The 24,726-nt window shown below is 38.6% G+C and overlaps 1 protein-coding gene across 8 annotated transcripts in view; it reads left to right on the forward strand.

The window, feature by feature from the left end:
• The first annotated feature begins 1,265 nt into the window (after positions 1 to 1,265).
• The window catches only part of myt1la (myelin transcription factor 1-like, a), a 57,672-nt gene continuing 34,211 nt past the window's right edge, over positions 1,266 to 24,726 (forward strand). For 2 of the 8 annotated variants that reach the window (XM_084431632.1, XM_084431637.1), the window contains exons 1-4: positions 18,226 to 18,338; positions 19,125 to 19,197; positions 19,454 to 19,484; positions 23,563 to 23,625. In XM_084431632.1, the coding sequence (XP_084287758.1) occupies positions 19,125 to 19,197; positions 19,454 to 19,484; positions 23,563 to 23,625 (167 nt within the window). In that variant the 5' untranslated portion in view covers positions 18,226 to 18,338. Of the gene's footprint in view, positions 1,506 to 1,631; positions 1,714 to 18,218; positions 18,339 to 19,073; positions 19,198 to 19,453; positions 19,485 to 23,562; positions 23,626 to 24,726 lie in introns of those variants that run through there. The other 6 variants (XM_084431634.1, XM_084431639.1, XM_084431636.1 and 3 more) reach the window with 5 other exon arrangements.

Below are 24,726 nucleotides of genomic sequence, written 5' to 3' on the forward strand. Positions count from 1 at the left end.
AATTGCCACAGGGTTGCGTTTCACTGCGGCCCCACAAGAGCAATGCCCATGAGGAACAGCACCCTTAACGCCTGTCCCCAGCACCGGCATTTTAGACACTCTCCCTTTCCATTAATTAGCTTCTCCATTTTCTGTTGGCCACTCTGACATTTTCCTGCTGCTAATTCACTGATTAAACCTATTAACGTGATTAGGGAGGCATTTCCAAGACAGCTGCCATTATATGTGTCACGCCGTTGAGAGGCAACTAGGCTGCCTTGTTTTTCTGGGGTTTACTTGCATGGGTAGAGAAAAGACTGGACTGATTTGATTCAGCACCAAGAGCTGTCCAATATGTTCGTTGTTTCAGCACCGGGAGCTGTCCAGTGCTCCCCCTTGTTTCAGCACCAAGAGCTGTCTGTTAGTGTTTCAGCACTTGGGGATCTCCAGATTGTGCAAAAAAAAGAGACTTAACAATGGTAGTCGTCCTAAAATGCTTTTCAAATCGTGTCAAACGGGTTCAACATTTCGAAAAGCACTGGAATTTTGTATGCTCATCCTTTTGCATCTTGGCTTTTGATTAAAAATAGAACCTGACTAAATCAGTTGAGATTTTATTGGAAGAGTTTGTAAATGAAGCCATTGTCAGCAGGGATTTAACGCAGACGTGGCCGTTGTATACCACGGTGTTTGCTTAATTTTCAATGAGGCACATTTTACTGGCACATAATTCATATTCTATATCAAATACAGACTCCCACACAACTGCACACGCTAGCGCACTCATATGGCTTTGTAGACTCTGTAGTCTGTGGGGAGAGCAGAGCAGAGAGTGACTAGAAACAGACTGTCTACAGCTGAATTAATATGGGAGAGACTGATTAAGGTTATACATTTCCAGCCTGCCCTTTGTTCTCTGGCTTCGGGCAGACTGGGTTTGTTTATTTTGCAATGCAATTCCTATTTCTTTTTAGTTTTTTAGCCTGGCAGCCCCTGCGTCTCCAAAGCCGAGGGTCTGTGCTGTCTGTCTGTCGGTCAGATGAGGTGGGTAAGTCTGGCTCTGCATGCTCCACACTCGCTGCTGCTGCAGTGTCGCGTCGCTTCTGGAGACTGGCTCACACGCTTCTCTCTCTACCACCTCACACATTCTGCTCACAGCTCCCTCCCAACGCTCCAACTCTCTCACTCCCCTCCTCCCTGTCTGTCTGTGTCTCTCCCTCCCTCCCTTCCTCTCTCTCTCTCTCTCTCTCTCTCTCTCTCTCTCCCGCTCTTTCTACTGCCTCTCCAGAGCGGCTGCAGTTCCCTGCTCCTCCACTCTCTCTCCCTCCATCTCTCTAAGTGCTGGCGGAATACCGAGCTCAGACAAAGAAAGCTCAGGAGAACAGACGAGAGAAGTGAAAGAGTGTGCTTTGAGGGACAGAAAAAGCATTTTAAAGAGAAACAGAGAAAGACGGGTGCAGAGTTTCAGACCTACGGTTTGTGAGGAGACAGAGGGAGGGAGAGAGAAAGACAGTGTCGCCATTTCAGTAGGTTTCACTTTGTTTACTTCTTGTTCTACTTGTTTAGCCATGCTGGCATGTCGTGGCCTCATAATCTATGTTCGTTTATGAACAAGGAGCGTGCATGTTTGTCTGTGTGCGTGTGTTTTTAAGAGAGGAAGACGTTCTAATGCGTTCATGAAGACATCACTTTTGCATTCCAACACACAGAGCTGCAGAGTAGCTGTCTGACAAAGTAAGCTCCGCTACCTCTTTGCCTTTCAAACTGCAATGCTATGGCTATCTGACCGACTAATGGTGGTTCCCAACTACATATACGCATGACACTCAATAATTAGCGACCATAAAATTGATTTTTTTTTGCCTTAGTCTGACGGCTGAATCTTATGTAATACTTTTAAGCAAATCGTGATTTTGAACACTCATCTTTTTGGGCTAATCGTGCATGTTTCGGGGGCAAAATGAAACGTCTGTCTTAAACATCTTCACCTCAGGAGAATGACTGTGACTCTGAAAGTTGAGTGATTTGAAGTTGAATGTGAGTTCTGGCAGGGCTTTGCTGGATGGGGCTGTTGTTGATTTACCTGTGGAACAAAGAGCAGAGAAGAGTTGCTTGTACAACTGGGGCTCATTAAACAGCCACTGATAATGCAGTCATAGGTGTGAATATATTGCACAGAGGTGTTATATAATGTCAACCAGTGGCACGACACAGGCCGATGTGATTTAGTATGCACTGGACCTCCATCATGGACAATTCATATTTTTTCTGTTTCCTTTATTATCTATCTAATAATAATTATTATTATATCATAAATAATTATAATCATTTATAATGATAAACTTTATTATTATTACTATTGTTGATGTCACAGCTGTTATTTGTATAAACAAATTATATAATGAACTATATTATGAATCCTATAATTATTTAAAAGTATTATGGTAATTTATAATGATTAACTTTATTATTATTTAAATAATGATAGTTACATTAAAGTAATGTTTATAAAATAAAGTTATTTAGTTAAAATGTTACGTAATTAAATCTTAAAATCAACTAACTAAAAATAATAATAATATTCATTTATATTAATAATAATCATTCTTCTTGTTAGTTGGTTGTAAGATTTCTTAATGATATTAATGAAATGTTTGCATAGATTATCGGGTGTGCAAATCTCACACACAATGATTGAAGCCGGTGCCTATCTGCATCAGTGATGGAGTATAATTCTAGAGAAAGATTTTGTGCATTATTCATACAACCATCTGAGCACATGTTTATGCAATGATGGGTGATATTGTTGACTGGGGGGGGGGGGGGGGGGGGGGGGGGGGGGTGTTTTGACGGTTGCCCTTTTCAGCTGATCTGAGAACAGTCAAATCTAGTCAAATAATAGCTAAGGAGAAGTTCAGGTGGGAGGTTCTGGACCTGGATCAGCAGTGAGACATCTCAGCAGGAGTTCAAGAGAGAGCTGTCACACTTATGAATACTGTATGTGATCTCACATGAGTCCAGCATATGATCTCATTACTCTTATAGGTACCTAACGATGCTTGTTAGTTAAGTTAATCTTACCATGGCAACATTCTTAGAAACGCAGATATGACGGTGACAGTGTCGTTACACTTGCAAAATGACTAATATGCTGCGTTTCTGCTTCTTTCTTCACTTCTTTGTATTCTTGTTTTTCCTTTAGCTCCTGGTTTGGTTTGGGGAACTAACTGGCTAACTACAACAGATGACATTAGATTATTGCAACGCTTCAGTAGAGAAATTACCATTTAAAATGGCCTTACTTGTATGCTTTCCTGTCAGAAAAGTGCCGCATTTAGGATCAGAACCTGAGCAGGCTGAGGGTAAGCTTGGGTTTGAGGTGGAGAAAGAGTCCTCAGGAGAAGATGTGATTTGTCTGGCTAGAATCTCCATGACCCCAGAGGGTTTCCTTTCCTCAGTGAGACATTTATACACTGAGGAAGAGAAAGGCAGGAGAGGGAGAGGGGAAACAGAGGGAAACCTTGCCCATTTCACAATCTTACAGGTTTAATGAGTCGCCAACCAACCCCCACCACCCCACACACACACACACACACACAAACACTAACCACTCTGTCTGATGTGTGGCATTGGCTCAGACAAAAATAGCATCGTTGGTGAAGGCAGCTTGGGAAAGAACAAAATTGGATGGATTTAATTTATGTGTATATTATATATACATGCACCTCATCCTGACCTCATTTAGTTATGCCTGTATGTTTTGCTCATTTGTCTGTAGCCTTTTTTCTGAGTTTGTGTTTTGAGAAATGGTTGGCTAGTTTTCAGATTATTCAGATTTTTTTTATTGTGATACAGTAGCACAGGGACTCCTTTTTGTTACATTCATTGGAATGTCACAGATCGGGAATCACATTCTAGTCATAATAATGCCATCGCAATGCTAACAATGCATTTGAGTGCATTTATATGCACAAAAATCCGCTTGTTATAAAACCAGAAAACATGACATTTTTTTGGGATGTTAAAATGTAAACAGACGTGAGAACATTAAGCTGAAGTTCAGAATGAAACTGAGGTAAAATGATTAGTTAGCATAATTGGCTATATTGGCTCATTGTTATGCTGCAGTCTTATAGGGCGATAACATAATGCTAGCATTATGACAGTGCTAGTCAGCGCTTATGCTGTCAAAGTGAGTGAGATTGTCTTATTCCAGCCTACCTATCAAACTCTGCCAAACTCCCGTCCAATTCCCCCTGTTTCCAGCAGATGTTACTTCAAGCTGGAGTGAGACTCTGGGCTTCTTGGTACTAGCGTGGTGCTAAGCAAGCCATTTATTAATATATTCATGGTTTAGTGTTGAAGTTGAAAGCTGTCACTCAATCTACTGTGTGTGCGGTACCAAAAAGTTTACAGGAAGTTTAAGTAGCTCTGGTGGTATTAATGGTGGAGTTTTGCTGAATCATGTGGTGCTACAGGAATGTTGTCAGGCTGACAGACAGGCTTTTATTGGCTGATGAGCATGGACACACACATACACACCCAGCGGGCCATTCAGTGCTCACACCATGCTCATTAAGACTGAAGAACCACAATATCTCAATTGCTTTTTTTTTTCTTTTTTTTTTACAGTTTATGAATATTTATATGGGAATTTTTGGCTGAATCAATGAATTTGGTGCTAGTGAGTTACATGACTAAGGTATTCACTCTGCAGTAGCTTGTGATGATGATGTTCGTACATCAAACATAATTCTTAAGGATATTTTACAACAAAAATACATGAAAATGTGAAAGAATTTAAATAAATATAATTACAATTATAATAATTTTTTGAATCAAATATAAAAATACAATATTTTAGAAAAAAAAATCCTTTACATATTTATTCAAAGCAAATATTAGATTCTCTTAAATTTGCTTTCACTCTGAATGATTTAGCATCGCCAAATATCCTTGACAGACTGCAGTAGTGAATGGCAAAGTATCACTATATTGAATGCTTGTAAATGAATTGAAAAACATCTTTTATTCTGAGATTTTTTTTTTTACTTTCCCACTAGTAAATTATCTCTGTGAACAATGCAAAGTAGAATTCTGTAACGAAAAAAGACCAATGTAGCTCTGAATCAACAGTTGCATTATGAATAAAGGTGGCTTTTTATTTATATATGGGTCATGGTGTAGAGGTTATTTGGTTCTCCGGAAAGCCATGAATCTAAGATTTTATCACATACAAAACATGTTATTGTATATGAAGGCTATAACACTCTTTTAGATTATTCTATTGCCTTTTTCATGGGAAGCCCTGATCTATATTAGATGCTTCTGTGACCTAGTTGAGTAGAGGGAGGGAGAGAGGGAGGTAGAGGGAGGGAAAAGAAAGAAAGAAAGAAAGAAAGAAAGAAAGAAAGAAAGAAAGAAAGAAAGAAAGAAAGAAAGAAAGAAAGAAAGAAAGAGTGAGACAACTAAAGACGGAATGAGAGATTTGTGTGAGGGTGAATAAAAAATTCAGGATCAGCAGGAATGCAGTGTAAACAAACCCAGCCTTTACCTCTTACCCCTTGTAAACATCTGCAGCCCAACAGTGTTTCAGGCTAAATTAGGGCCATGCCAGTTTTAAATAACAATATAACTTCAAAATGTAATTTCTTTAAAGGGAAACATGGACAATGGGGAATATTAGGAAATATCTAACCAGTATCATGGATTCTAAAGGCTTATAAACCTTTTTTAAGGTGAAAAATACTTCCTATAAGTAACTGTTATCGTCAAAGACCCTGCGTCCATCTAATGGTATTTTACCTACATTCTTCAGTCACATGCTAGAAGCAGCCAAATTACAGTACTTAAATGGCAACATGGACAAGTTGAATGACATGGGAAGGGTAACACTTTATTTTGAAGGTTTAGTCCACTACTTACTATAAGTAACTTTGCAACTGTATTTCAACTTGCAGTCTTTAGAGCAGAAGTGTAAAGAGTACCTGAAAGCCATACCTGAGAGTGAAAGTACATATACCTTACAGCAAAAATATCCACCAATTCTGATACAACTTTAGTAAAAGTCATAGAGTATCTGATTTTAACAGTGCTTAAGTATTTTACTTGTACTAAACGTAGGCTGAAAGATGCACTAGTCCTCAACACCTATAGAGACATGTCAGTGAAAAACAAGAAACAGTTGATTTGTGAGGAGAGCCATCACATTTATTTTCTAAAATCGAAATAAAACTGAACACCACAATATTGCAACATATGAAGAGTTCAGATGCAAAAGCCTCTAAGTGCCAACTGAAATTTTCTTCTAGAATGATCATTTTTATCAAGCTTGTATATTTAAGTTAAGTAATTTCACTTAAATGACAATTAATAGGTAATCTTCATTGCCATTTAAGTGAAATTACTGAACTTAAATATACGAGCTTGATAAAAATGATCATTCTATAAGAAAATTTCAGAAGGAAATTTAGAGGCTTTTGCATCTGAACTCTTCATATATACTCAAGTTAAGCTCAAGTGCTCAAAAAGAACATAAGTAAACCAATATCCTATAAAAAATTCTCTTCAATATAACGAATAAACAAAATGTTAAGTGAAATTAAATTGTCAAAGCCTCCTAGAACTTGGTGTGCTGGTTTCCGCCTCATCACTGGCTGCATGTCCTCATCTCATATATGAAACACCTGCGATTCAGCAACTGCCTGCTAATGCACTCACATATACATAACGTACACTTTAGTACTGTTCCCCAAACAGACATTCTTCTGACTGTAAAAACTTTGTAAGTACCTACATGTCAACTTATTCGACTACCTAACCTTAACCCTAACCCTAATCTAACAGTCTACTAATATACTAATGAGAGTCAGCTGACATGTAGTTGCAAATTAATGAGAGTTAGTTGACATGTTAGTTAATGTTTTAATTACATTAAAATTAATTAATTAATTTTGTTGCAAAGTTACTTATACAGTAGTTAGTAAAGTAAAGTTGTGCAAGTGTCCAATGTTCCTTTTTTTTTTTTTTTTTGGACAAACTTTATTTGTCATTTAAATAAGTGCATAATTTGGCCATTTGAATGTAAAATCTTGTACTTTTCAAACACAGTTGTCCCTTTGGACACAAAGTACATGATGCTGAGAGGCAGCTTTCTTTGTGCTCGCTTCAGATGTAAGCACCAAATTCAGTTCTCTTGCGCAGTTTATTGCGCTTTTAATAACTTATCAAGCACGTTCTGCTTTTTATTTTCTTTCTTTTTATTTTCTTTCTTTTTATTTTCTTTCTTTATAAATCTAGTGTGTCAGTAACTTTAAGCAGTCCTGCGCTGTGTGGACACGTTTACATACAGCCATCAATTGACACTTGTAGCCAGGATGTAGAGCTTTACTCATTCGTGATGTGCCTCCCCTGACGTGCCCCAGACTTTGAAAACCCCTGAAATCGAGCACAAGTAGACAAGCTGGGATTTACCTTTGCTCTCACAAATACAGAGTCAATCGTCCTCCAGCCATATCCACGAGTCTGATCATCGGGACATTGTAAAGTTGGTGGCAGCCTTTGAAAACGAGCATTGGTATATAAACTCCCCATAGACTCCCATAGACCCTCCCGTTCCCCATAGACCGCATACACTCTCCAAATCAGTACTGACCTGATTTTCCCATATATGCACAGTGACTCAGGAAAGCTATCGAGTCTGTGTTGAAAGCGCAACGCATACACACGGCTATCCGATAATGGCGATGATTCACTCCCATCGGTGAGAGCATCTCACAACATGAGCTGGGGCCACATATGGAGGCCTATTTCCTGTTGCATTTGCAGACCCGTGGAAGGGAGGGGGGGAGTAAATGGAGGGGCCTCATCATCTTTCTTTTTGAATGTGAAAAGGATTCCTTTTGTATGTGTGTTTGTACAGCGGGGGCATTTTCCTTAATAACTAATCTGAGGTGATTACACGAGTTCAGCTCTTAAGAGATCATCTGGTTTCTGCTCACTCTTTACTTTGTGTTGTTCTAAAAAGAAGGTAGGATGGAGTACATTAGAGAGCTCAAATGGGCATGAGTATTTTGTGTCTGCAGACATGGACACGGGTTGCTGGGGTTGTTGTTGCAGGAGTGTGTTAACAGAATACAAAGCATTTTAAAGAGGTGAACAGGTTCTGCTGCCTTGGCATAGGAAGAAGATATGGCTCTCGAATTCTTAGAAGATGACAGAAGGATGTTTTGTGTGTGTGTGTGTGTGTGTGTGTGTGTGGAAGTGCTGTCTTAATTGCTTTTTAATGTTTATATAATCAGTCACGCTTCCTATTGTGCACTGCAAAAAATCATTGTGATTAATCAATCAATCAGTATTTTTGTCTTGTTTTCCAAGAAAAGCATCTAAACATCCTTTAAACAAGATCAAATTACTTTAGAAACAAAATTGCATAGGATATTAAGATGTTTAGTTTATTTTTCTTTCTCTATTTGAAAATCCGTTGCAATAAACCTCACTTGTTTTGTCAAATTTATGCTGAAAACAATTTGCCAGTGTGGTAATTAAAGTTGACATGAAATGAAAATATCTATCTTCTATATTTTTTTTTTAAATGCATGCTATTGATCTTATGGTAAATTCATCCATGCACCTTGTAATTTTTAGCCAAAACGTCATAACTCGACAGACTTCTCCAAACATTTCGTCTACACTCTGCCCTTTCTTATAATTGACTGCAAGCTTGCATTCACATCTTCCTCATCCAATCGACAATCAATGGATAGAACCAAGTCCCCACCCAAAAAAAAAAAAAAAAGTCCCCAACCTACAATTATGGATTTTAGCTGTTTTTCTAGTCTGTCACAGTAAGTCCGGTCTCTAGTCTGACTAAATCATGTGCGCACTGGTGGCATCTGTGTTCCATCTGTCGTTCTCACCTTCGGTTGTCATTGTCGACCAGCCCTGTGAAAAGTTACATAACAACATCATACTGTATAACAGGGCTGGCATGATGCTTCAGTAGAGCATCACATCTTGCCTGTACCAACTAGCTATGGGGATATTTATATAAAATGTATAGCAGCACACACACACACACATAGATGGTAAGGAATGACCAGTCAGTAAATTAAGGAGTTGGCTCTAGGGTTTCTTTCCAGACACTGTTTGGGAGTGTCGGACAGAGAGCTCATAGAATGAGTCATGAAGTGGGAGAGCTGTTATTTTTAACACGCGCGCTCACGCACGCACTCCGCCGTGCCTCACACAGGCTGCTATGCAATTGGTTCACTGGGGACAGTCCTGTGATGGAAGACGTGAGGCAACACCTCCATTAGAGTCCAGTGCAGGCCCTCCAGCACAGTGACTCAGCTAAAACACACTGCTAATTATTCATTAAGACCAAATGTGCCCACAGTACACAGCCTGAGTACAGCTCTAAGCACACTGAACAACATCAGATTCCCTTATCCCACATACACATTGTGGTAGATATGGGTTTTTAACAAGATGAGTAATTTTTGTCATCCTTTGGTGAAGGAGAGCTAGATGAAAATGGCTCATTATTGCAATTATTCATTTTGGGGAAGCGAGAGAGAGCGGGAGAAACAGAGAGTGAGAGAGGGAGTCTTGGCTGGTGGTAATTAAAGCACGTCCTTCTCGATAGGACGCAGCGGAGGTCTGGCTGATTGCTCCATGGTTTCTCCGTCTCTGAATGCGTTGTGAATGAGACAGACATGAGCACGAGCGCTGCATGCTGATTAAAATCATATTTCCTCTCCATCTCTGCTCAATCCGCGCTGATTTGCCTCACTGATTAGAATTCGCTGGTGACAAAGCTGGAGACAGAGCCCAATGCAACATATAACTAATCACATTCCAGCGCTGCACCGAGCTCATAAAGATGGGGAGAATTAGCACTCTTACGCTTTTGGACAGATGTGCGCTGAACCGTGCCTGCAATGACTCATTAGTTGACAAAGAGCGCTTTGGACAGCCGTATGGGTTTGGTTATAGATGTCAGGCTCTCGTGTGGTTCGGTTGGTTTTAAGCAGATAAAAGCTCAAGCTCTGTTCCGAAACCTAGCAAGCTGACTCGCTGCCTACTGCCTGGATAGGCGTCCTAACTGTAAGTGAATGATCTGAAATGCTATGTGGGAAGAAACGGTATGCACCATGTAGATGACGCTCTACACGCAAAAGCGCACAAGAGACTCAACTCACAATTGATTTCAATTCATGTGACACCAACGGAACAGCACAATACTCATACTAATAATAACAGCATGAATTTGAGGCAAAAGTGACTCTTTCATTATGTCACATTATCATGTTATCATGTATTGAATTCATTATATTTCTAATACATTTCTAGAGTTGGAAATACAGTATTTATGAGTTTCCTACATTTGAATTATCAAGGGAAGTCGTATTGGGAAACTCAGAATTGTTGCAGAGTTGTAGCCTGGAAATCCAGACCTAAATCTGAAAGATTAATGGTCTGGCGTCGACTAATGAAACTCGGCCAGCTCGAGGGGCGGCACCAAGCGTGCATTTGAAAATCTCACTGCATGCAATTGGATAACACTACGACCAATCACAACAATAAACCCCATACGCTTAGCTACCAGCGGAGCTAACTGGTAGATTAGACTCTTACCGTATCCTGGTCGGCAAAACAGCAAAAACGCCCTTCTTGCAAAGGAACGATTCGAGCGGCGTCTTCTGTTCCTGTTTTAGATAAAAAGCCAAGTCTAACTCGTTCATTGTAGCGGCCAAAGCCGTTTCAAACAACTGGTGTTCATCCATAGCCATCTTGCAATGTTTACTAATGACGTCGACGTCGCAGCACTGTCGTCATCTCGCCTCTGGCCCACCTATATCAGATAACCCGATGTGATTGGTGCAGCTCGGATACAAGGGTATATTTAATGAGCGTCATTACTCGACGCCAGAGTAAACTCGCTGAGCAAATTCAACTTGTGCTCTCGCGAGAACTCTGGATTACCAGGGTAGCAGAGTTGCGTGTCAATATGAAATTGGCTTCATGGCCTCAAACAAGTCAGTTGTGAATGGTAATGAACGATTTTGCAAAGTTTATGTACGACAGAGCTTATAGCCCATGCATGCTGTAATATCTCAGAGATAGTTTCACTTCCTTTTGAAGGTCCTCATGGGAAACTCTTATGCTCACTTCGGAAATCGCACTTATGACATGGTGTGCGTTCAGGTGATTTTTGTTGAAGTAAATGGAGTTATTCTTGAAAATGATTATCCCTAGAAAATGATGGGGAATTTAGTTTGGTCGGTCAAGTCTCCTCATAAACCTTATGAAAAAATGTATTTGCTATTTTCCTTCATCAACAGTACATAAAATGCCTACGAACTAAATTGTACAGTCAACGTTCACAATTTCATCTTATCGCGATAACATTTTTCTTATGCCGTAATTGACACGGTCCCAATCAGCGTCAAACATCACAGTTTTCGGGTACCAGATCCCATGAAGCAAACAACAAATGGCGCTTATACACACTCAGTATTTAATACGTCACGAGATTCAGAAGTCTTTGCTTTTAGAAAGTAACTAATTTCCCACTTGGCTTGAACACAGCATGAGCTTGTCGCAATGCATCTTTGGATTGCTTCTGTAAAATGTCTACTTTTTGGAACATATCCTAGGACATCTTAAAATGCAGCCTCCGTAAGCAGCTCAATAGGTTCTAGAAGCGTTTGCCTTGAATTGCTTTAACAATCGAATGGCACTTTTACCTTCGCAAATCTAAACAACCTCTTTGACGCTCTTTGGAATTGTTAACAGAATTTGAGATTCCAGGCTCTCTTGCACGACTACGCGTGTTAGTGTGTGAAATACACGTCTATGTGCAAGAACTGGCCGAGCTTTGTGCTATCCCAAATGCACACAAGAGCACATCGGCTCTGCAGCTGCAAGGGTGAGGCCAGCAGGATACTGTAGTGTAGAGGAGGAGATGTAATTAACAGGTATGGTGTGAAAGTGGCCAGATCAAGCTGCAAGGTGCCCCGCATTGAGAACAAGTTCATTATGACATTTTCACCTCCATTATGTGTCATGGGATGGCATTTGTGCTGTATATAATAGATGTTTTGTGTGTTTTTCTGTGTGTGCTTTAATTTGGAAAATTGCTTGGTGTACTTTGTTGGATTTTTCTGTTGTTTTGTTCTGAGTTGCCTTTTTTGTTGTGATATAATCATTAAATAGGACATAAATAAAAGCGACAGAGATTCTTCCACAAATTCTGGAATTAAAACCAGTTCAAATTGATTTTTTCCAACTGATGAATGATAAAAACATTGACAGCCAATTAGAATCCACTCTGCTTTAAAGAGCTTGAGCATTTAAAGCAACAGACGACAAAACTGCTGCGCATGCATTTAATAAACAGAAATTTTTTGTGCGTTGGTGTAGACGCTAATATAGATCGTTATACTGTAGTTATCTTTATAGATCTCGGTCTTGATGTGAACGGCCTTTTTAGTATTGAATAAATTATTCTAAAAAGAAAAAATTCTCACTGTTGCCTCAACCGCTTTCAACTTGGCATTTAAGTGAGTCGGAAATATCTGATTTATGAGTTATCTGCACTTGACTAAGGGAAGTTGTGTTTTACGAGTGGTGAAACTCAGAATTTGAGATGATACTGGAGTTGCTGGCAGAAGTCGGTTGTGAATGCTGATGAATAATTTTTGCAAAGTTTATGTATAATAGAGCTTATAGCTCACAAATTTTAAAGTCCCCCTGTGATGAAAATCAAGCTTTTATTGTTGTTTATATGTCTATGTGGTGTTTTTAATATGCTTTAAGACAAACCATGTGCAAGTCAATACCATTGTTGAGTATTTTCTCTTTAAAACTGCAGTGAACCAAAGACGGTTTGAAATCGCTGGTGTTTCTGACGTCACAATCTACCTGGTAACCAATCACGTCAACGTGTGATTGTCAACAAGTGTGAGTGTGTGGAGGCGGGGACATTTGCATATTCATAGAACCGCGTTTATTAAATGAGGAATGGGTGTAGAGTTGCATTCAAGCTATTTTATAGGCATGAATAATTTTTTTCAAGGAAACAACTTTTAAAATATGTCATTTTGGTGATTATTTTATAATTGGTAAAATTATTGACAACAGGGGGACTTCAAGTTAATCGCTCACTTTTACAGTTTGCTTTTATGTTTTTGTTAATGGTTAGGCAACAGTATTAGGAAAATAGGAAAATTGTGCAAGTGAAATTTGGATTCCACAAATCCAGGAATAAGAGTTACTGGGGGAAAAAAGGTGATCACATTTGAATGCAGCCATTAGCTCTCAGCCAGTCATTGCTGGTATAATTTGATGGGTAACATGCGATTTCTTCCTGTCAGACGATTCTGGCAGTTTGGGTGCCCACGTCTCCTCCGGGCCTGGCACCAACTTAGGTTGTCGAATGAGGGGCCAAAAGCTATTTTCCGCTGAACTGCTCCTCTCTCTCTCTGAGGACGTGAAGTCTCAGGAAGCCTTCGCCTTTCCCGTCGCTGGGAGAGAGGACTTCTGGTGCCTCCGTTGCTATTGACGACGTGTTGGTTGGATCCCACGCGGTTGCCAGGCATCATTAAGACCTGATGGCACGGGTTTCTCTCTCCATAAGCAAGCCTCGAGAATGGCAGGGGCAATTAAAGCTCTTCTCTGCCTGATGGAATAGAATGAGGCCTCAGGAGAGAGAGAGAGAGAGAGAGAGAGAGAGAGAGAGAGAGAGAGAGAGAGAGAGAGAGAGAGAGAGAAATGAGATGGAGAGGGAGGCATTGTTCTCCAACCTTACCTTTGATGAGGATGCGTTAGAGTGCATCAGGGTGGAAGATGGGTTTGTTTCATTGTTTAGCGCAGAGTGCCTTCGTGGATTGCATCCATGCCATGCACTGTATTTGCTTGAGTCAGACTCCAAGCTCTGAGAGCCCTCCATGCAAGGGCCATTTGTAGATTAACTGCATCTGGAATATCGAGACCATTTCCATTAGTACTTAAATTAGGAAACTTACGATAAATATCCTCAGAGCTCTGGTGCCATCTCAAAACGGGAGATGTGCCAGCATATGTCCTGAAGGAAAGGGAGCTTTCTTTTCAAAATACCTGCAATTGCGGGCCTCTGATGTAATTGTAATTTCAGGCTGATCTAGTTTTCTCGCTCGCATTCTGCTTATAACCTATGGCTTCATGGCTAGTCATGTTGCTAAGAATGAAGAGCTCTACTGTGCATGTGCTCTGATTCTAAATGAGGGCTGGAAAATGTGAGCAGCCCACACTCTCTACTGTGTGGAGATTGCAATTCTGGCTAGACTCTTTGCAGGCATCTGCATTACATGTGCACACACATACACACTCAAATTTGCATTACCGTCGCATTCACACCGAGTGAGTCACACCGACTGATAAGGTAGAGCAGAAGTCTAGACTCTTTAAAGCTATTTGAAGTATTGGGTGGCCAAACATTTTCCAACACTGATTTGCCCAAATGTGTTGTATACAGTACATACTGTTTGAAATACAGTATCATGCAATGCAATGCCATTGTGATAGAGGAACGGGAAGAAATATACACTACCATTCAAAAGTTTGAGGTTATTTTTTTTAATAAATGAATGGTTTTATTCAGCAAGGATGCAGTAAATTGATTAAAAGTGATAGTAAAGATTTTTTGATTGTTCCAAAAGATTTCAAACTAATGTTTGTTGTTTATTTCACATTCTGTTCATCGAAAAATCCAGAGAAAAATATTAAGCAGTACAACTGTTTTCAACATTGATAATAATAAGAAATGCTTCTTGAGTGATTACTGAAGGATCATGTGACATTGAAGATGCTGCTAAAAATTCAGCTATGCCATCACAGGAATACATTATATTTTAAATAATATATTATAAATAGATTACAGTTATTTTAAATTGTAATAATATTTCACATTATTGCTGTTTTTACTGTATTGAAATAAATGCATCTTTTAAAAGACATTAAAAATATTTTTTTCAGACCAAACTTTTGAACCTTAGTGTATGTCACAGTTTTTAATATCTTTTCTTTACTCGTTATTTGATCAGGCTGACAAATGTACAGAATTTTTACATACAAAATTGATTTTACAATTCAAAATGTTTTTGTTTAAGAGCTGATAACTGGACACCAGGTCATATATGTACACCAGAATAATGTTTACAGTTTTGCGTACTATTTATAATAATAATAATGGAAAGTATAGACTATATACTGTGCCGTGTTCAGTGTGTAGTAAGCAAGTATTCCATACCGAACATAGCTGACATCTTTTTAACCAGAGAGTATATGAAATGAATAATGTCTCATGACGTGATTGTTTCAGGGCTCTTGTAGACATGATGCCATCTGAATTGGGGCCAAGCAACCACCAACCAAGCAAATCTGACCGGTCACACCACATAAATCCAGACCAATCTCAGGGTCACTGACACCAGCACACTAACGTAACATGGACAAACATGTGTCTTGAATCAACAGTAAATATGATTTTGGATTTATACGTGGCATTGTTTTTTTTGGACTGTCCGGTGGGGTGATGTTAGGCAGGGTTGAGGGGAAATTAGCTGAAGAGATTGCATGCCGAGCCTTGAGGGTTGTAGGGTCATGTCTCTTTGACTGGGTCACTCTGTTCCTGATGACTGAGCGTGATGCACACTCACACAAACACACATGCACACACTCTCGTGGGGGCGGAGAGGCTCACAGTGGTGCTGTGCATCTGGAGCAGTTTTTAGATGAATGGGATGTGACAACAGAACTGCCAGGCGAATGCCTGGGCAAGAGTGTGTTTTTTGTGTGTGTTTTTTTGAAGATTTTGAACTGATGCTAAAATAGTGAAAATTCTCTAGCTGGATCATTTGAATACCATCTTGATGCACAGTGACTGTAGTCTGTAAAACTTATTTTGATATCCTGATCATTTATTAAAGAAGTAGTTTTCCCCCAATTAAAATGCCGGATATCCAATACTGTCAGCGGAATTTTGTCTGATACCCAAAAACCATGCAGTTAACAGCAAATATGGTCTGATACCCAAAAACCAGTTAACAAAACTATTTCAGTCTGGTACCCAAAACTGTATTAATTATTGCTTCACAGCATCGCCCTGTGACGCTAAAAACATAATATCTCTTGAAACCACACAATCATTTAAAATCAAGATTAAACGACAACATTGCAAGAGCAAGATAAATAATAAATATTATAATGAAATTAACAAATTATTCTATGATTAAATGGAATTATATGATTATGATGATTATAAATGAAATACAAAAAGAAACTAAATAAAACACAACACAGATGTATGGTCACTCTTTTGAAGCAACAAATACAAAGGTTGCTATTGAAAATCCTTATATCTTTCATTACCTCCAGAGTGTCATTACAAACCAGTGTACCTCTCTTTATTCTGTGGAAAATAAAAGACAAAATTGTAAAGAATTATACTAGTCACTCTTTTCCATGAAATAAGATGCTTCAGAAAGATGCGAAAGTACGATAGAGTATCAAAAAGTGGTCCATACGTCTGGGCTTGCTATATATAATAGATTTGTGTGAACAAAGCTATTGTGCCCACCCCCCCGGCTATTTAAGTTGTAATTTATTGCCAATTTTCCTCTTCAGTGAGCTTTTAATGCTGTGACCAGTCAATGAGCTGAACTCACAAACCGAATCAGTCTAATTCGTGAACATTTAAACTGGTTTTGTGAAACGCATTAAATAATTCATTGAAAAAGATCTGACTCAAAAAAGAAGCCGTTTCTCAATATGCGTTCTTAAGTGATCTCGCGTCCTTGTGTTCTCGTACTACGTCATCATCGACCGCCAATGCCTCACACAACAGATTCCTTCTGAAAACTCTTAACTCTGTTGGGTGGTGCTGTCAGTTGAGCAACGACATTACAGCACATCTCAATTCTCACAAAGATGCGTTCTGTGTCCTCGTTTTCTTCCGAGTTTGTTCTTTCCAGGTAGCCTGGCTAGGCCACTTCCATGAGAACACAGTCAGTTCCTTGCCTTCTTAGAATTAAGAAACAGAATGTTTTTCCAGGCATAACTACTTAAGAAAAGCTAGGGCAGATAGCTAAGTAAATGAAGTAAATAGCAGCTCCGTTAATGTACCTCAGAAGAAAAAAAATGTCACAACCTGAGGGTTAGTAAATGATGTCAGAATCTTTGAGTGAAGTATTCCTTAAAAATCAAAACCTTGGCAATCTTAGATAAACCTGAGGCTATAATGTGTGCAACGCAGCCCGCAGGTATGCAGGATTCGCATGGGGAAACGTTGCTTTCGGATAGGACGTGCCGTGCAGAGCTCTGAGACTGCAGACTCTTCTAAAACAGCCCATACTTCTCCTCTCGAAAGAGAGAGAGAATTAGATTTTAGAGCTGTATGTCTCACTTTATGTGAGACAGAAGGGTGTTGGGCATGAATACTAAACAGTGTTTTCCCCCAATTACAAGCAAGCTGGGCCAGTTCGCTGCCACTGGGGGACAGCTGGAGCTCATATGCTTTGATTTGACCAAGTGAAGTTCAGATGAGAGCTTCCCATATTGCCCCAGTATGAGTGATTCTGCGTTCTATCAGTGGAAAGAGGGGCGGCGTGAGAGTGAGCGCATATGTTGTCGTGCGATGGAGACCTGAGAAGGTGTTACGTACAAAGATCCGTCTTTCTAAGGAAATTCGTTCAAGTCTGTATTTCTGTCATTGAAAGGCTTTCAATAGACATCTCCAGCATTTGGAGAGCACCCTTTGTGTCACTGGCCTTGGCGCTGACAAATTCTTCCATGCACATGCAAATCTGTGTCTGTTTCTCTCTCTCTCTCTCTCTCTCTCTCTCTCTCTCTCTCTGTCTCACACACACACACACACACCCCAAATGCACCAACAGCACACATTAACAAGATTTGCAAGGAGCATGAGATAGAAGTGTTAGCTTGTTGACAGATAGAGGACTAGAGCACTCAATATGTTAGTGTGTGTGTTTGTCTGAAAACATATGGTTTTCTGAAAGAAAAGTTGTTTTTATTATATTATATTATATTATATTATATTATATTATATTATATTATATTATATTATATTATATTATGTGCATCTGTATGTCTTTCCTTATAAGTGCACCTCATTTCAGTCTGCAGATTTAGGCTAATACAACTGCAGTTCATGATAAATGATTATTTTCCTTTAACAGAAAATGAGTTTTGAGGAACAGCTTTGAGGGACACACAGCGGACAATTCTGCCTAATCACACCACACAGGAGGCGCTCCTCAGAAAACACATCTGTCCCACCATCAACCAGTAAATCTCAGGTAATGTGCTTTGCATTTCGTTTGTTCTTGGCAGTAAAGTTGAATTGTTACACTACTGTTCAAAAGTCTGGTATCAGTACGATTTTCTTTTCTTTTTTTTGCCATCACAGGAATAAATTACGTTTTAAAATAGAATGATACCATTAAAATAGAAAACAATTATGCTAAATTGTAACAATGTTTCACAATATTATTTTTATTTTAACATTGAAAAATCTTATCGACCATCAACTTTTGAATGGTAGTGTACATTGAATCCTCTTCTTTTTTTTTTAAAGCAATCTTGCACAATATTACACAAGAATTATAGTAGATAAAATATTTTTTTTTTACTGTTTATATTTTTAATGGCTAAATACCGTTATGTATAATAAAAAATGCCGGATAAGTGCATGTTTCGGAATGATACTGTACTTTTTAACAACTACAACAAAGAGGCACGATAATATTGTTCATGGCATTGCTATACAGTGATGTTTCCTTATGTTTAGTGTTCAAGTGCCCAAATTTGTGATCATTATAAAGTGATTCACATTGTTGGCAACTAGAGTGCAAAATTATGCACAGCATAGATTTATGGCCACATGTACCACATGACCAGTGTAGTTATCCATGGTTCACAGTCTGTATTTTTCATAATAAACATATTCTTTTATCATCTATGATCTATTTCTCATGCAGTTCATAACCATCCCTTCTACAGACATCATTGCCCTTTTACTCTTGGTTTTACAGTTGCTCAGAGAGTTGACGAAGGTCAGGCTAATTGCTGCTTCTTTTCTCCAGATGGAGGTGGATGCGGCCGAGAAGCGTCATCGAACACGATCTAAAGGTGTGCGAGGTACAGCGCACTCACATGGTATTAGCTGCAGTCTCAACCTACGGTCAAATCCATTTCCCCATTTTCAATCCATAACTGTGTCTTTATTGCCTTTCATGAATTATCACTGACGTCAGTCAGTAGTGATTAACATGGACTATTGATTGGACAGGTGAAGCAGGATGCGTGAGGCCGGAAAATTAGTCTGCTCATAATAATATGGTTCTATTATGTGATGAATCTCATGTTGAGATGTTTCCTCACTAATTGTTCTCGTCTTCTTTTTTTTCTGCAGTTGCCGTGGAGGCTGCACAAGAGCTGTTCAGGTCAGTCTGCATACAGTATGGGAGTCATTCAATTAAACTCACTATTCAAATCAGTCCTCAACCTTTACTTTCATAATGGGATTTCTGAGCAGAACAGGATATTCAAGGTGAAGCAAGATATTGCATTTTGGTATACGCTGCTGTTCAAAAGTTTGGGAACAGTAAAAATGTTTTATGTCTTTTGAAAAAAGTATTCTATGGTCACCAAGGCTGCATTTATTTGTGTAAAAATACAGTAAAACTACCGTAGAAATAAAACTGTGAAAAAATCATTACATTAACTGTTTTCTATTTGAATATAGTTATAAAATGTTATTTATTCCTGTGATGGCAAAGCTGAATTTTCAGCATCATTAATTGTCACATGATCCTTCAGAAATCATTCTAATATCCTGATTTGGTGCTAAATTTAAAAATGGTTGTGCTGCCTAATATTTTAGTCTTTGATTAATAGAACAGCATTTATTTTACATAAATATCTGTGGTACCTTTATTAATGTCTTTACTGTCACTTTTGATCAATGTAATGCATCCTTGTTGAATAAAAGTATAATTTATTATAATTATCTTACTTACTCCAAACCTTTGATTAGATACCTTATAATTAGATCATTTTAAGACCAGAAATGCGTATATACGAAAGTAAATACAGTTGATTTGTTGTATCTTGCCTAGCAGTTTCTGTCTTTAAAGACCAAGGGCCAGATTTACTAAACAGGGTAAATTAGCGTGAGAGCGCAATTCCAAAAAAGCGCCAATAGTTCTGCGCATGATCTACTGATGACACGCAAACTAAAGAACACAGACGTAACCTGATCATTTCCATTATGACCAACGCAATACCAAGAGCAGCCCAAATTAGCATCTGGTTTAAGACATGCTTTTTTTGGCTGGTAAATAATGGCTCAAATAGCGCAAACCTTATTAAATCACCTTGCATGATTCATTTAAATACTTTCCACCCATACGTTTTGCTTCTGAAAGGGAAACTCCTACAGATGCGTATACAATAAGGTCAGCCGCAAAAATAACCCTGTTCACGCCTTTTCAGTGCAAATTTTTCGCTGCGTGTCTTTAGTCAAGCTGTTTGTAAATCTGTCCCTAAAACAGTTGCATGACGCAATATGCATTTCCGTTCAAGGTGGCATCATAGTATAATTTTGCTAATGGATAGTTTTTGATGTAATTTATACAAAATGGCAAGTACAACAGGCAGAACCTATAAATAGACCTTTCAGTGAAACTGCCATAAGTGAAAACATATGATCTCCCAATTAGTATTAGTAAATATCCCTGCACTCCTAATGAAATCGTGCATCATGATGAGAGTGAATGGTCTGTTTTTCCTCCAGGGCAGTGAGTCGTTTTACTCATGTCTGCCTGTCACTTTTCCCCCTGCATATCTTTCCCTTAAGCACAATTTACAGGCCTCCTAAATCGCAGCATTTTCCTCATTAAGAATGGTTTAACACCCACGCTGTTGTTAAAAAAGATTCTTTTTTTATATATTCTGGCTACGTGTCCAATTACAATGACAGCGGCAAGGACACAAGGGTGTGCGACTGTGTGAGTGTGTTATGACCGGTTTTCCAGAGGCACCTCTACCATGTCATCTGTATTATGGTATCAGACCAAGCAGAGAAGTGAAATTCCCTCTCTCTCCTTCCCAATCATCAGGGCAATCTGCTTGATCAGCAGGTCCAGGCCTGTAGCTGCAGGCATCTTTAACACCAGTTACACTCGCTGATGGGTCACCAGCTTGATCAGACACAGATCCCTAGCCAACATTACCAAGGGTAGATGCAACTCATGTGTTAGGCTAGACATGTTCCCACTCAATTTCCTACTCTTTTGCTACATTTTAAGTTTAAAATAGCTTCAGGTTTAAACATGTATTGTTAAATACGCACAGTCCAATTTCAAGACTAAACGTGGTGTGGGGAATCTGCTTTGAAACTGTAGCTCCAAATTAGTTAAAAGTAGTTAAACTTCTCTCATGCCATCATTTGCAGAAAGTAGTTAGTTACTTGTTATCTGTTGTACACTGAAGCTACTTAAAGGGCAACATATTTTTCAATATATATAACTTCCGATTATATTATTTATAGACATATTTACAAAAACTAAAATACAGCCTAATTTATATTGAATATTAAATTATAATGTATATTATATTATAGTGTATATTATATCATATTTAGTTTTATATTTATATAAAGTCTCATGTGGCAGCAGGGAGATACGCGTGTGTGTGTGTGTGTGTGTGTGTGTGTGTGTGTGTACTTGTACAACTATCTTTGTGAGGACCAGTTTGAGTTTTAGACCATTGGAGTGAGGACAAAGAGAGTAAAGTGAGGACATTTTGGCCGGTCCTCATTTTCTGAGACCCCTTTAAAGGCCTGTTTGAGGGTCAAGACTTGGTTTTAGGGATAAGGTTATAATTAGGTTAATGGTAGGTTTAGGGTCAGGGTTCGGGTTAGGCACTTAGTTGTGACGGGTAAGGTTAGGGTAAGCGGCTAGAGATTGCATTGTGTCAATGAATGTCCTCATAAAGATAGATGTACAAGAATGTGTGTGTGTGTGTGTGTAAACCCTACTTTATGGGGACAAAATGTAAAAAAAATTGGTCCAAATGAGGGAAAACAGCTCATCATTCTAAGTAATGTTTTTGGAAAATGTTCAAATGCATTTCTAACATTGTGTGCGTGTAGAAGGCCACAGTTGCCAATGTGCAGAGGGAATAATATTTAAAAGTATAGTGTTTCAGGTGTGTATGTTCATCTAGTTATACTGTCTAATGATGCTTCTTAGGCGATCACTGTGCCGCAAACCGGTCTGGTTTAAACTAACATGCTGGTCTCTCACATACTGCTGAGAGAGAAGCTGATGTATGTGTGTGAGGAACATGCATCATATATGTGTTAAAATTAATACATGACACAGTGCATTGGAGCCATTCATATTCTCTGTTTTTATTTGATCTCCCTCAGATGAACATTCGGTTGCTTTTTACTGTTAAGGACTATTTTTTTTAGCGGATGGATGGCATAACTTATTGCTTACATGTTAATTTTGCGGTTGGAAAGTATTTAGTGCTCATCAAGGCTGCGTGTGTTTGAGCTACAGGAATACAGTAATATTGTGAACAATATTATTTAAAATAATTGTTTAAAAAACTATTTTAAATAAATATTTGCTATTTTTATACATGTTACCATCACAGGTAATTTATTCCTGGCGGTGTCACATGATCCTTCAGAAATCAATCTAATATGCTGATCTGGTGCTCAAGAAAGCTTTTCTTATTATAATCAATGTTAAAAACAGTTGTGCTGCTCAATTTTTTTGTGGAAATATTTTTTTATCTCAAGATTCTTTGATGAATATCCAATATTAAGTTTAAAAGAAAAGCATTTAATTGAAATAGACATCTTTTGTAATAATATAAAAGTCTTTACTGTCATTTTTTATGCGTCCTTGCTGAATGAAAATATTTTAAACAATGTTACTGACCCCAAACATTTGAACAGGAATGTATGTATGTATGCAGTTGTTCATCAATATAAATAATAAAAAATGTGTGGGTTTTCTAATGTGAATGCACAATACAAGCACGCTGTTACAGTTATGCGTGTGGCGTGAAAGCAGGCTTCACTCTCCAGTACTGGTAGAACTGATAGACACACAATTACCACTGCCAGTCAAGTAAGTGCTTAATGAATACTTAAGGCAATCAGTGACACTGTAACTAATCTGGCTAGTTTTATATCAGTGTCTTGGATACTGGTTTGCTGGTCTGATCCTTTGCTCAAGCGGAGCAGAAGTTCTAAACTTGGATGTTTTCCCTCATGGCTTTTAACTGGCTGTGGACCTAAATGGAGCAGCCAGAGAGCGATATACAATATGAAATATGGAGCCTGGTGAGTCATCGGCCTGGAGGACACCAGGAGCTCTCTAAATCTATAATGAAGGCTGATGTGCCACGGTTCGAACATAGTCAGCAAGAACGAGCGTATGTGTGTGTCCGTGTGCGTGTGTGTGACGTCAGCCTTGTATTAATTATTTCTCTTGTCCGCAGCTGTCCCACACCTGGGTGTGATGGTAGTGGACATGTCAGCGGCAAATACGCCAGACACAGGAGGTAAGAACTGACCTCTCATTCATATGAATGTGTGCTCATCCATCTAAAAGTCTCTTTACAGCTGCAAGAATGAAGGCTTTTGACCGCTCACAGAAAAGCTCAATACCAATAGCAAGATTATGTCAATTGAATTTGAATTAGGCCTTTTTTCTTCCCTTTACATACATCCTTTTACCAGCAAAAAGTTGTGAAAGTGCAGTCAAAAGATTGAAATGAAGAGACTGCAATGAATTAGAGCTGGCATTTACTAAAGTGGAGCATTTTAACAAAGTATGATATGTTTTCTGGATTGTAGCGGTAAAGGATTGAACAATATTGTAATGGAATGGCTTACTTCAGAGTACTTAGCATTAGCATTAGCCTTCAGCATTAGCAGTTTTTGCTTTGTAGCCTAAAAACTTGTAACTGGACTGTTAGCTTGCAACACAACCTTACCTCTTTAAGCATGGCTGTTATTGGGTTAGTTCGCTCAAAAATTAATCCATATGATTCAAGCGGTCCACGTGTAACGAGACGAGATCGTTTTATATGATGAACAGATTTAATGTAGCCTTTTATTCAGTTAACAGTGATCAACGCACAACATACTTAGAGCTCATCAAATATGGTAAACTGAAGCTCAAACATGGTTGCTTGGAGCACAAGAACCAATAAGGTTTGTTCTCACATGTCAAGCATGTACAGTATGTATTATATGTTGTTCATCATATAAAACAATTGTGTCTCTTCAGAAGACTTTTACAATCTCTTTATGAACTTCTTGAAGCATCAAAGTTTTGGTGGAATAGATTTTCAATGGATGGACAGAAATCTATCAGGTTTCATTAAAAAATATTTTCATTTGTGTTTTGAAGATGACCAAGAGAGACATGAGGATGAAAAAATGATGATAGAATTTTTCTTTTTGTGTAAAGTATCCCTTTAAAAATAGACTAAAATGGACAATGAGCCACACTGCAATATCTAACTTTATATTAATATTCTAATCAGCTTGTCAAACGTCTTAGCAGGATTGTGCTGTTTGTTTCCTCTTTTGAAAAAAAGCCTTTTTGAGGACGAATTGTGGAAGGAATACAAAGGGCACCGTTACACTAACAGGCA

This window comes from Rutilus rutilus, assembly GCF_951802725.1.
Source record: "Rutilus rutilus genome assembly, chromosome: 15".
In the NCBI taxonomy this organism is placed as follows: Eukaryota; Metazoa; Chordata; class Actinopteri; order Cypriniformes; family Leuciscidae; genus Rutilus; species Rutilus rutilus.